The sequence below is a fragment of the Macrobrachium nipponense genome, chromosome 27 (genome assembly GCF_015104395.2).
Source record: "Macrobrachium nipponense isolate FS-2020 chromosome 27, ASM1510439v2, whole genome shotgun sequence".
Lineage (NCBI taxonomy): Eukaryota > Metazoa > Arthropoda > Malacostraca > Decapoda > Palaemonidae > Macrobrachium > Macrobrachium nipponense.
Window position 1 is genome coordinate 55,913,143 of NC_087216.1, and position 15,000 is coordinate 55,928,142.

The window sequence follows — 15,000 nt, forward strand, 5'->3', positions numbered from 1 at the left end:
ACATTCTATTTATATGCGATCTTTCATGTTTGTATGATTGACAGTTTGATCCTTCAATACGTACACAAAAATCTGAGATGAGACGGTGTCGAAAACCAACCTATTTTGTTTAGAGATGTGCATTTGCTTAGTTAGGAGGAAGCGAAACACATAAGAAAAAAACACGGAGTTGTTATGTAAGTTTTCATTCACTCCCAAACAACAGTGACCCTTCGTATCATCTGCCGAGATAAAAACCTCGAACCCTTTGAAAAGCGCACCATTGCAGATAACAGGAATCACGTAACGGATGGAATACTCGTTGCCAAGTTTCTCTTTATTCAAAATCTCATTTTGGGTGAAGCTATGAGACAGGAGAGACTTTGTATTTTTTTGCTAAACTAGTCAGAGAATGAATGGATATGAAAGTATAGCCTGTCATCTTTCAACAGTACTCCTTAATAGAAAATATTGCAATAAGAATCATGTTGGCTTTGTCTAACAAAACGGATTTCGACTGCTTAGGATTTTTAACACAAGGAAGAATAATAATCTTTTCAGGCATTATGAACACGAAGACTACCTCTCTGACATATTAGACTGATGATCCGGGTGGCCAAAGACAACAAAAAGTTGTTTTCTGGTGATAAAAATAAATAAATAAAACCTTTAAAGATATTATAATTCGTGATGAAAAGTCCCTTATTAAGCTTACGATCGCTCCATTGTGCTTTTTATAGTCCATATTAATATTTCTTGTCGATTTGTAATCCAGTCCTGATGAGGCTGCCTAGTGAGGTGGAGATATAGTCCGTCGACTAGATAAAAAAACAAGTAAATGGAAAAATCAGGAATATTTTTCCTCTTTCTAAGAAGATTACCAGAGGAGAAAAATAAAATGTTAATTGACTACGGGGAAAGGGAAGTTGAAAAGAAGGAACCTTAAGCAGTGTATATAATGTATATTGTACATATATAATATATACTATATATATATATATATATATATATATATATACTAATATATATATATATATATATATATATATATATATATATAGTATATATATATATTTTATATATATAGATAGATATATATATACCATATCTATATATATAAATATAGATATATATATTATATAATATAGATATATATTAGGTATATATATATATATATATATTTATATGTATAGTAGTATATATGGAAAAAAAAATTGTACGCTTTTTTTTATCTAATTCAATGATATATTTCTTTATATATACTAGTCTGGGAGGGAAACAGTTACCTTAGAATAAGTTAACTAGAAATAAAATCTCATTGTGAAAGGTATTTCAGTTAGATGAGATGACCAGCGTTCAGTTAAGAAGGGTAGAAATGGAATTAATCTTGATATTAAAATAACAACTAAGGTTTATAATTTTTATAGTAGTTCGTATTTAATTTTAAGATCAATTCCATATTTACCCTTCTTAATTGAACGTTGGTTATCTATCTAACTGGGATGCCTTTTACAATGCTATTTTATGTTTTGTTAACTTCTTCAAAGGTAACTGTTTTCCCTCTTAGGCTTGTATATCAAAAGAAATCTATTATTAAAATAAATAAAATGTTTTTTAGAAGACCTGGAGTTCTAATGGTACAAAAACTTAGTTTCTATGCAACCTTTCTATATATCCATGAACTAATATTTCTAAAAGGATTTACGCAAATTAATCATAACCATTCCTCTAACTATTGGTTCTTAGTTTGAATGACAAGATCAGCTGTGTCCTTAAATGTCCTCTGGTGTCGTTTTTAAATATGATTGATCTAAAAATATTTCAGGGATTTAAGGTGTGCATTGATTCACATCGGGGATCAGCTTTTTGTACAGGAAGTAGAATTTCGAACCCAGACCACTCTAACATCAGATATCAATAAAAACAATGTAAGACATATATTGAGAACAGAGATTTTAGCATAATCGGTCAAACTGCCAATCTTCAAGACCTAACCATAGTGGAATCAATTCATTCTACTGTATTATCTAAACCTGAAGGTGCCCTTCTTTATCTAGTTCTTTGCGTTCTCACATGTAGGTGGGTTGTGTTCTATTTATCTTTTATGCGTACTTTTTTTCACTATTCTATTTTAAGACTGCACATATAAATATTTTTATCTATTTTTTGCAACCCTGTAGATATGGAGTCCTTAATAAGCTCCTAACCACAAAAAATGAAACCGTCTATTTCCATTTATACACTCCAAAATTATGTAATTATGCTAAGTTCCCTTTCCTTCACGATAAAAGTTTTAAAAACAGATTCGTGAATTTAATTAATCATGAATTGCCAGGTGTTAATTTGAAGTTGATCCCACGAAATCATCTAAATATACGTTTTTTTTTTTTTCAGAGTGAATATACCTGTCCCAGATATAGTCTTGGAACTTACGTTGGTTGTACGAGGAGGCCTCTCAGGGTCCGTTTCTGCTCCCATCAAGGTGGCAGCTTTAGGACAGAGTGCAGATTGTCCAATCCCGAATTATCCAATATTCGGAATCATTCCCAGATTTGTGGTGCCCGCTTGGACCTAAATAATTTTAAGATTATCGGATCTGCCAGTAAAGACGAGTTGATGGTGTTGGAGTCACTTCTCATAAAAACTAATGTACCAACACTATAAACACCTAATCGTCGCCCACACGACTGTGTACAGCATAACTGCCTGTTTGTTTGCTCTCCACTTTCGCTTTAGTCATCTTTCGTATGTTTATTTTCTCTCTGCCTTTTTAGTCGCTTTTTACCATTACCTTGGTAGGTGTACCTTTAAAGTTCTCGTTTTAATGTTTCTATTTATAAATGTCAAATATTTTTAGTTTTTTTTAGATTTTTTATGCATGTAATTTTCCAGCCTTGAGGATGTATCATGTGATGTGAAACTTTGGCATAAAAAACGATACTTGTGTAAGACATGCCCTTACCTCCTTCAACCTGGATATATGTACGTATATACATACATATATATATATATATATATATATATATATATATATATATATATATATATATATATATATATATATGTGTGTGTGTGTGTGTGTGTGTGTGTGCGTGTGTGTGTGTGTGTATATATACATAGTATATATATATATAGATATATATATATATATATATATATATATATATATATATATATATATATATATATATATATATGTACATATACATACATATATATATATATATATATATATATATATATATATATATATATATATATATATATATATATATATTATATATATATATATACATATATATACTATATATATATATATATATATATATATATATATATATATATATATATATATATATATATATATTACTTATGGTACCTTCTTCTCAACTTCTTTCTATACAGTCAGTTATTATCAATATATTCAGTTTCATTTACTTAACTATCTATTTGACACTTCCAATTTAATCTCTATAATAGATAATAAGTTATATTTGCAATATTTCCCTTCTTGCAGTTTTTTTCTGTTATATTTTCTTACATTGCCACTAAGGAGACTTCTTGTGCAAGTCTATGATTCATTTCGGCACTCTTTTTGAAGTATTGGATATCAGATTATTGAACTCTGCTGGCAATTGTATCATGTTTTCATTTTTTGGGATTCTGAAATGGCTCCTTCATTATTTTACCAATCTCTCTCTCTCTCTCTCTCTCTCTCTCTCTCTCTCTCTCTCTCTCTCTCTCTCTCAATATTTAAAACCGAATAGTAGTTTTTTAAGCCTCTCTCTCTTATAGAATCTTTTCCTTTGAATTTTCCCTTTAGATAAAATTAAGACTTTTTGGCTCTATTTAAGCAAATTTACTTTGTTTTACTATAATATTTAAAACTAATTTGAGGAACGAAAATATTTACTTTTCATACTCCCTACTTATCCCGTAACTATTACTTTTCAGATAAAGATTAATATGCTATTTATCCATATTGATGTCAATACAACCATTAAGACTGGTTGCCTGCATTAAATTAATCCTGCTACAACAATTTAGAGATTCTAAATTATAAGTATGTTTTTGCCAACTACACATTCGAATAGATATCGGACAAACTAGCTTGAAATTAGAATATTCATGCAAAGAATTTTCGTCTTGGAAATTTCAATGAATTTAGGTATTTTTTTCTTGAACATCTGTTGCCACTTAGGTAAGGAATACGGAACGCTTGGGTAGTAGTAACGGTGGGAATCAAAAGCTTCTATAGTAAGGCAACAAAATAGAAAATTAAAAAGTTTTTTGGTGTAAAGAACGTTGGCGGAGCCTTTTTTTTTTTCGGAGTAAGTTTTACGCATAAACTACTTTACGTGACATTATGTTTATTGTCACGAGAGGGAAGTTCAATATTAAAGAGAAGGGTAGCTCAAGTCTGACGCTTTTAAGAATTATTATGAACTACACATACACACACACCCACACACAAACACACACACACACACACACACACACACACACACACATATATATATATATATATATATATATATATATATATATATATATATATATATATATATATATATATATATATATATGACTGGTAAAAGTGTTCTGTAACACAGAATTCCATCTAATAAAAGGAGCCCATAAAAACACCAAAATGTAGAGAGAAAAGTACTATATTTCAGAGACTGCTGTCTCTCTCTTCAGGTATATGAATGAGAAAAGTTTACAGAAAAGGTGGTATTTATACCAAGAGATTCGTCCACAAGTAAGCCAATTTAGGTCACCCCCGCTGATAATCTTCCTTTAATCTTCTTAAGCGTTGGTTGAATGAAACACTGCGTCGACGATGTCCGATGTCCAATTCCCTTTTGAGATGTTCCTTACCTGCTTCTCTTTTATTAAGGCCGATTCCATCATTTGACTCTTGTACCGGCAGTTGCTGCTATAAATTACACGTGACATATTCCAGTTTATTCTATGGTTATGTTCATTTATATGATTGAAAATAGCCGAGTTCTGTTGCCCATACCTAACTGACCGTTTGTGTTGTATTAATCTCTGGGAAGTGATTTACCTGTAAATCCGATGTAAGATTGGTCACAGTCCCTGGCATGGGATCTCATATTACCCCAGAGTCTTTGGGCGATGTCTTTTGTTGGACGTTAATCAGGGATTTGGCTAAGGTATTTTTGGGTAGGTAAATGCAAAAGGGTTGGATTCCCAAGGGTGTGAGTTACTCTCTTAATCGTCTCCAGGTGGGGAATTTTTTATTTTATTGTTGGGTGTGTCTCTGTCTTGTCTTTAGGGGGTCGGTAGAAATTACGTTTGCTTTTTGAATTGCTTTCTCAATTTATATGGTCAGGATACTTTAAAGATGAAAGTTGCTTGCGAATTAGTTCAAATTCTTTTTCCAGGAAATCTGGGGAACAAACTTCGTAAGGCTCTTAAGAATAGGTTGCTAGCTAGACCTATCTTGATAGTATTGTCATGATGCTAAGTAGTGAATATATAATAGCGTGACTCATTCCAACAGACTTTTACGCAAGTTAAACAACCTAATAGATAATAGCGCATGGAATAATCTTGAACAACAAGACAAAGTTTTAAACTTATCCAGCACCCCCCTTACTGTAAATCAACATTTAGTTTTAAATTTAGGCGGTTATCCTTTGCCCTAATGCCAGACCGCAAAAAACAACCTAGACTTCATAGTGGCTTTTGATAAATTCATATCTGACAAAACTACAGCCGTGAAGAGATAGTGTTTTAAAAGGAGTGTTACTAAATGTTTTTTTTTTTCTTTAACTGACCTTCATAAGAAATATCCTGTTCCCCGCAGATTCATGATAGCCATCCACTCGCTAAAAAAAGTTAGATGTTATAATAAGTAGATCCGACAAAGACGGCAAAATTGTAATAATGGACAAAGACTTCTACCTCGACAAAATCAACCAGCTCCTTAGCGACACAAATACTTACGAAAAACTGACGAAAAATCCCCTCCAGAACGTTCCCACAGAATTTTTTCGGAAAGTAAGATTAATTGGCCAAGACAAAAAGAGTATTGAACTATTAGAGAAATTTAAAGTAATTAATCCTAAATTACCCTACTTTTATGGTCTTCCCAAAACTCACCAAAGACAATCTTCCATTCAGACCCATCGTTTCATGCGCCGGAGCTTTCAATTACAAAATTTCTAAATGGTTAGCTGGCCATCCTTTCTCCTTTTTTAGGCCACTTTTTCTCCCAGTCACATCAAACATTCGGAAGACTTTTGTCACAAATTCAGAGAAGCATATACCACTTCACAAAACATAAAACTTTTAAGCCTTGACGTAGACTCCCTATTCACAAAAGTACCAGTACAGGACGTTCTTCAGTTTTTAAAGGGAAAAATTATCCCCCTATTCAGATCATTCCCTTTGGCACTTGACAAAATAATAAAAGTTAGTTGAACATTTGTGGCATCTAATAACGTATTTTTCATGGGGGAATCATTCTACAAGCAAAAATTCGGGTGTAGTATGGTAGTCCTTTAGTCCTATTTTAGCCAATCTGTACATGGAATACTTTGAAACTACAGTAATAAATGCAATAAAACCCAAAAACATGCTGTGGATGAGATACGTAGGATGACATACTAACATTTTGGGATAATAAGTGGGGTAATTTTAATGAATTCCTCTCAAAATTAAACGCATTAGTGCCCAGCATCAAATTTAAAGTTGAATGGGAAACAGACAACAAAATTCCTTTTCTTGATGTTTTAATAATCAAGAGACACGACAGAAACAAATTTTACCATATACAGAAAACCAACGTTCTCACTTTCATATATTCACTACTTTAGCTATCATGACAATACTATCAAGATAGGTCTAGCTAGCAACCTATTCTTAAGAGCCTTACGATTTGTTCCCCAGATTTCCTGGAAAAGAATTTGAACTAATTCGCAAGCAACTTTCATCTTTAAAGTATCCTGACCATATAATTGAGAAGCAATTCAAACAAAAAGCAAAACGTAATTTTCTACCGACCCCCTAAAGACAAGACCAGAGACACACCCAACAATAAAATAAAAATTCCCCACCTGGAGACGATTAAGAGAGTAACTCACACCCTTGGGAAATCCAACCCTTTTGCATTTACCTACCCAAATACCTTAGCCAAATCCCTGATTAACGTCCAACAAAAGACATCGCCCAAAGACTCTGGGGTATATGAGATCCCATGCCAGGACTGTGACCAATCTTACATCGGATTTCAGGTAAATCACTTCCCCAGAGATTAATACAACACAAACGGTCAGTTAGGTATGGGCAACGAACTCGGCTATTTTCAAATCTATAAAATGACATAACCATAGAATAAACTGGAATATGTCACGTGTAATTTATAGCAGCAACTGCCGGTACAAGAGTCAAATGATGGAATCGGCCTTAATAAAAGAGAAGCAGGTAATGAACATCTCAAAAGGGAATTGGACATCGGACATCGTCGACGCAGTGTTCATTCAACCAACGCTTAAGAAGATTAAAGGAAGATTATCAGCGGGGGTGACCTAAATTGGCTTACTTGTGGACGAATCTCTTGTATAAATACCACCTTTTCTGTAAACTTTTCTCATTCATATACCTGAAGAATGAGACAGCAGTCTCTGAAATAGTACTTTTCTCTCTACATTTTGGTGTTTTATGGGCTCCTTTTATTAGATATATATATATATATATATATATATATATATATTATATATATATATATATATATATATATATATATATATATATATATATATATATATATATATATATATATATATATATATATATATATATATATATATATATATGAATAATTATCACATCGAACCGTGATCCATTTATATATCAATTCAAGCTACAAATGTCCTTTAATATCTAAATTCACTTTACCTCCCAAATGATATATTTTCATATATGTACCGAAGGGGAATTTTTTAATTGATAATAATTTCGTCCCCCCATGGGATCGAACCACCGTCCAAGTGGACGGGGACGAAATCAGGACAGTCGTGACGCTATCCAATCAGCCAACAGAGACGCTATAAGTTCATATCGATTCTGACCTTACAAATCACCTCGATCTGGATGCTTTCGTAATTAGAATCGATATGGAACTCCCGTCTACCATGTTGGCCAATTCGAGCGTTTGACAGCACGTAGCCTTTTGTTATGAATAATTATCACATCGAACCGTGATCCATTTATATATCAATTCAAGCTACAAATGTCCTTTAATATCTAAATTCACTTTACCTCCCAAATGATATATTTTCATATATGTACCATGGGGGGACGAAATTATTATCAATTAAAAAAGTCCCCTTCGGTACATATATGAAAATATATCATTTGGGAGGTAAAGTGAATTTAGATATTAAAGGACATTTGTAGCTTGAATTGATATATAAATGGATCACGGTTCGATGTGATAATTATTCATAACAAAAGGCTACGCGCTGTCAAACGCTCGAATTGGCCAACATGGTATACGGAGTTCCATATCGATTCTAATTACGACAAAGCATCCAGATCGAGGGTGATTTGTAAGGTCGAATCGATATGAACTTATAGCGTCTCTGTTGGCTGATTGGATAGCGTCACTGACTGTCCTGATTTCGTCCCCGTCCACTTGGACGGTGGTTCGATCCCATGGGGGGACGAAATTATTATCAATTAAAAAATTCCCATTCGGTACATATATGAAAATATATCATTTGGGAGGTAAAGTGAATTTAGATATTAAAGGACATTTGTAGCTTGAATTGATATATATATATATATATATATATATATATATATATATATATATATATATATATATATATATATATATATATATATATATATCTTTTTTTTTCCCATTGAAAGGTCTGCTCCATTGCCTTCTATCAATGGCATCATCCTCCACCAAACCTATTCTCTCCATATCTTCCTTCACTTTGTCTCGCCATCTAATGCTCTTTCTCCCTCTTGATCTTCCTCTAACAGGTCCCTCCTAAACCTTCTTCACTCTCTCCTTGTCATCCATCTTCAACACATGCCCATACCATCTCAATCGTGACTCTCTTATCACCTCTGTAGTCTTTACTAAGCCTGTCTTGCTTATTGTTCTCTAAAGCTTTACTTCCCATTTTCTTTTTAGAGCCTATGTTTCTGTTCCATACATTAACACTCGTCTTATCTTCACTTTCAGCTTGATTGATATTTTCTCATCACATACCACTCCAGCTACCTCTCTCCACTTCCCCCATACAGGTTTTATCCTACTATCCCCTAAATATTTAAACTTTTCTTCTTGCTTTATAATCGAGCCTCCTCTTTCGTGTATTACTATTCTGTCTCTATCTTCCGTACTGCTCAGCAACACCTCGGTTTTATTCACATTCAACTTTCAGCCACCCCTCTCTAAAGATTCCTGTCACTCCCCAACCCTTCTCTGTAGGCCCTACTCATTTTCAGCAGTAATCACCAGATCATCGTCGTATGAAAACTCCCACAGTTCTTCATTTCTGATATCTTCACTCAAGACATCCAGGACCACCACAAAAAAAAAAAAAAAAAAAAAAAAAAAAAAATGGGCTTAATGCAGACCCTTGGTGTAATCCAACACTAACTTCAAAGTTTTCTTTTTCCCCATCTGTTATCATTTTTGTGCTCGTTCTTTTATATGTCACCTCGACCAGCCTAACCATCTTTTAGGGGGCTTTCCTCTTCCTTAAACACCAAAACATCACTTCTCTTGGGATTCTATCATATGCTTTTCCCAGGTCTATAAATGCATAATAGAGCTCCTGGTATCTCTCTAGCCTCTTTTCCTGTAGCTGTCTTAGTCTATATAATATATATATATATATATATATATATATATATATATATATATATATATATATATATATATATATTTACGTGTATTTGAAGATATGATGTCCAGTAGCGTAAAAAACGAACCCGCGGTAACATAATCACGACGGAAAGGTAAGAGGGCATTGTGGCCTATTAGAACTTCATATATAGTATATATGTGTTATATACCTATATATATATATATATATATATAGTATATATATATATATATATATATATATATATATATTATATATATGTATATATATATATATATATATATATATAATATATATATATAGATATATATATATATATATATATACGGGACTACGTTTTACATAACATTTCAGTGAAGAGTGAGATACAAATTAATGATTTCATGAAGTGATGTAGTTGATGGAAATATAACTAAATATACACAGGCCCCGAATTGAAAATTACTGTAATAAAAAAAAAAACTTATTTGCCTGGCAAAAACATGTGTTTCATATTTTAAATAGATAATTCAATTAATGGTGGTACATATACCATCATATGGGTGATTACGAATTTAATTTAATCCAGATTACTTCCGTTCCACTGCATGGAATCTCACGCGTTTAATAATGTGGTTATTGTCGACTTTTTACCTTTTCTCGAGGGTCCTGGTATGGTCGGTTCTTTCGGGGGGAGGGAAGGGTCGGGGACTTTACGCACATTCGTAATTTGTGATTAATTGACTTAAACACTGAGTCCTGCACCCGGTTCTTAGATCTGTGCTACTGTACATTACTGGGTTGAGGAAATGGAGAAGAGAGGACTAACGTGTCCCTGATCAAAGTACTGTCTAATTTAATTTCTTCAAATTTAAATACTAGCTCATTTTGGATCGCTCTTTAGACATAAAACGAATACTGAATATCTTACATAATTCCTCAAGACAGAATTTGAAATTAAAGGAATAGAACTAGTAGGCCAGTGGAAAATGACGTGATTTTGGCCAAACCCAGACATTTAGTATATCAAACGAATTTTTTCCATGATTGCAATATATATCAGGATATACCAAAAATAAAATAAACACCAGTCAACCTTATGGTACATTATTTTTTCTTTGATTAATTTCAGCGCCTCAGTAAGATGATTCCAGGACGCGTGGAATCCCATTTGTACACATCTGACTAATTTCTTAGCATAATTAGTCTTATTATCTCACCCGAGGGGAGATGTGAGTGTGTGTGTGTGTGTGTCTGTGAGTCCTTGTATCCTTCTGATTGTCTGTAGATCCAAGCAGCCCAGTTGCAGACTTAATTTCAAGGAGAGTCCCAATATTAATTGGAAATTTACTTTCATCCTTGGGCATTCATTACTGTGATTTTAATTGAAAAAAATATATATAAAGTAGTTAGATTACGTGGAAATTTTATATGAAAATAGATATGAAAATAATTACTTCAATCAGAGAGGAGAGTGACTTATCGGCAGTGACTATTAAGCCTTCTTCAAGGCTACTTGCTGTCAGACTATATTGTTATTTTAATATGTACACGTACCAAGATTTTTATGTTTGCAGTTACTAAATCCGTTGTTTGTCTTCTTACCACAACATTCAAAGTAAGTTGCCTTACTTTGCGGTAGCTGGTCGAATTAAGTAATGTATAAGTGTTGCTGCCTTTATTTGCCTGTGATAAGTTATGTAATTGTCTTCTAATTCCTTTTCACAAAGGGAAGTTCACAGCCAGAAGGAACAGACATTTATTCTGGAGTGGTACTTGGTCAGACATGATAAATGAACAAAGTTAGATGAGGCCTAGAAAGACACACGGAGGTATCATTAATATTACTCATACAGAGTCAGTTTAGACAAAATGGTTACGTACAGCTCTTATTATTGCCCAGTACAGTGAGGCAGTAAGATCATTGGCCAACACAATCTCTGGCACCTGGTCTGAGCAGCACAGAGAGATGAACGTCAGTTATTTGAAACGTGACAATGAGCTCCTTCAGTTATTTCTAGACTTCTTAAGGAAACACAACCCTTTCAGAGTTTAGGATGAAGATCAGTTCATAATGAATATCGCGAGTCGAATTATTGTAGATGTCAATGTTGAAACATCACTGCAAATTGGGAAGGTCATTGAAGAACAAATGACAAGAATTACATTTTCTCAAGTAACCATGTAAAGGAAAAACCAAGCTCAAACTTTCAAGGTAATGCATAAACCTGTGAAAGTGGCATGTGAGGATTTGTTCATATCAAGTAATGAGTTATATCAGAGACTTCTGGCTATATGCTACAGTCAAGGTCAACCTACAGAGGCAACCTTCTCCTATAAGCTGTCAGCAGTTGTCCCTTCTCTCTTTATAAGATGGAGGACTGGGAAATGCATCAGTCACATCTCTCATAATTTATCGCATATATGGATCCCCTGATATTATCTGCAAAATCAGTAAGCTGACAGTTGTGGTGATTGATGGATGTGCTTTGCTACACAGTCAGTATTGGACAAAAAACGAACAATAGACACATCATGAGTTATGTGCTTTCTGTAATGCGGAGGAAAAGTCCTGGCCAACCTGGGTATGTTATATTGATTGCTATACAGTTAGGACAACCAAAGATTAAGCCCAGAAGCAGTGTCGGCAAGACAAATCTTCACCAAATATGATCTCAAATCTCACTTCCCCCATTCCATCTAAAACAAAAACAAAAAAACCTAATAGATGCAACAAGCAGGAGTCTAGAGGATGCAGGTATTCAGGTGAAGCATGCTGATAAAGGAGATGCAGGTGTTATACCTGTGAGGAGAGTTCTTGATGAAACAGTTACTAGTAAGGCTCCCAATTAAGTGGTAGCTGATGATACAGCTATACTGGTCTTTGTCCTTCATCATGCAACATCCGAACTTTACATTAAGCCCAGCAACATACACTGTCTATAAATGTGGCTAGAGAGGTTCTAGGACTTGAAATGTGCATGTGCGTTCCCATTCATACATGCTATGCTTGGGTGTGACCTTTTTTGGGATGGGAGAGATAAAACACATGAAACTCTTAATGTCATTCCAAAAACTAAGGTCTGATGTGCTTTGTTTTGAAGATAGTAAAGGCAACACTGATGATATTGTAGATGTAGGATTGGAAAATGTATCACTGCCAAACCAAGGAGGTAGTTTTCAGGTACTGAGACCCCTCAATGAGCTTAGGATCCCCAAAATTACTTCTCCCACAAAATATGTCCCAATAGAGAGGGTGACACCATCTTAAAGGTCGTACCCGTTTCATTGTCTAAGGGTTCATTTTCAAGTATGTACATACCTGGCGCAACCTGAAAACAGTTCTCAAGTATGGGGACTATGGATGCAGACTTAAAGTAAATGGATCAATTGATCCAATGATGATAGTTATGCCTTCAGCTCCTCCAGAACTACTAATAAAAATCAGATGTAGCTGTAAACATGTGTGTTTCATGTAGCTGTTCTAAACAACCTCTACCTTGTACAGTTCATCACATATATATGTCGTGGGGTTTGCAATAACTTTGCTAACACTAAAGTCTAGGTAAATGATGATGATGATGAGGAGGAGGATTTTGACGATGTGTAGCAGCAGGCCTTCGGTATTGTTTACAGCAACATAATCTGTTATTATTTTTGTATGAATTATGCTTCTATACCAAATTAAGATTGATTATAGGTGTTAATGATCAGGCATCTATGAGTAAGGCAAACTATCTTATTCTAAATGTATATTGTTTCTTTAAACAGTATGATTGTGTTCTGTTATTGTTTTTGTATACATAAAGGTTCTATTCTATTTATTCTATAGGATTGTTAATATTACAGGTGTTGATGATCAGTACCCATGATTAGGGCAAAACATATACATTTGATATAAAATTAAAATGTATACACTTATTTTTCCTATTTTATTCCAAATGTACCAATTTTCTTTAAACAGTCTAATTGTGTTCTCTGTCATTATTTTTGTATAAATAAGGGTTTTGTTCTATGTTAAGATTGCAAATATTATTACAGGTGTTGATGATCCACGGCTAGAAATAAGGAAACATATTGATTTAAAATAATGCATTTATTTTTTCTATTTCATCTCAAATGTATTAGTTTTATTTATTTTTAACAGTATACCCACATTTCCATGGTCATGTTACAAAACGTATGCTTCAAACTATAATATTTAAAGCAAAAATGAAGCAGCTCATTAAGATAATTGAAATGTTGGTCTGGAAATCATTTTATTTCTCATTTCGGGTTTCGGCCATTTTCCCTATTGCCAAAATGTATGGTTGCTTATTGTTGATTTTGGTTGAATTTTTATGGACACACTTGTCATCCATGGGAACGCAATGAACACATAAAATGCTTGTTATACTAAAGGCCTGAGTCTTTGTCAATTTTTACTGGCCTATAGATCGTATATCACAACTACTATGAGATTCAGGGCCTCTGCAACACGGTTTTTCGCAATAACTTTTTATCTATGCATTCATAAATATAATGCTTATTCAGATACATATTATATACACTTAAATTTTGACTGTATTGTGCATTACGTAGGTTGAATAAATTTGGTACTTATAATGTAAAAGTGACCTTTTTTGAAGACGGGCCAACTTACTCAGAGAAAAGGTTTCAAACGCACTCGTTACGTAACTTATGACAGCATTTCTTCCCTCTTTCTCGATGGATGATTGGCTATACGTAACGAAGGCTAAACCTCTGGCAACAATGACATACAAATTTAAATACAAGGAAAGCAGTACACCTTTATGAGCTCTGGAATCTCTCCACTGATAATTGTCATAATGAACAAACCAACAATATATATATATATAATATATATATATATATATATATATATAGAAGTTCTTATTTTTCATTGAATGGTTTGTGTATCATTGGTTTTCATTTAAATTGACAAGTCCAGCATAAAAAAACCCGGACAGGTCAGTACAGTATTTCTGGATAAAAGGGACAGCCAGCACAAGGTGGTACAGGGAAGTTTCTTTGAGTTCTTCAGAGTTTTTCCCATGGCAACGCCGGATTGGTCAGTTAGTTTTACTATAATGGACGTAATATCTGTCCGTTCGTCTGTCATTTAATCACGGCCAAACGGCTGGTCTGATGGGCATGAAGT

General features: G+C 33.5%; 1 protein-coding gene across 1 annotated transcript in view; it reads right to left on the reverse strand.

Moving 5' to 3' along the window:
- The window catches only part of LOC135200700 (mRNA export factor GLE1-like), a 14,602-nt gene extending 12,145 nt beyond the window's left edge, over nucleotides 1–2,457 (reverse strand). The window contains exon 1 of the mRNA XM_064229307.1: nucleotides 2,413–2,457. Within this exon, the coding sequence (XP_064085377.1) occupies nucleotides 2,413–2,457 (45 nt within the window). The remainder of the gene's footprint in view (nucleotides 1–2,412) is intronic.
- Between the last annotated feature and the right edge of the window lie 12,543 nt (nucleotides 2,458–15,000).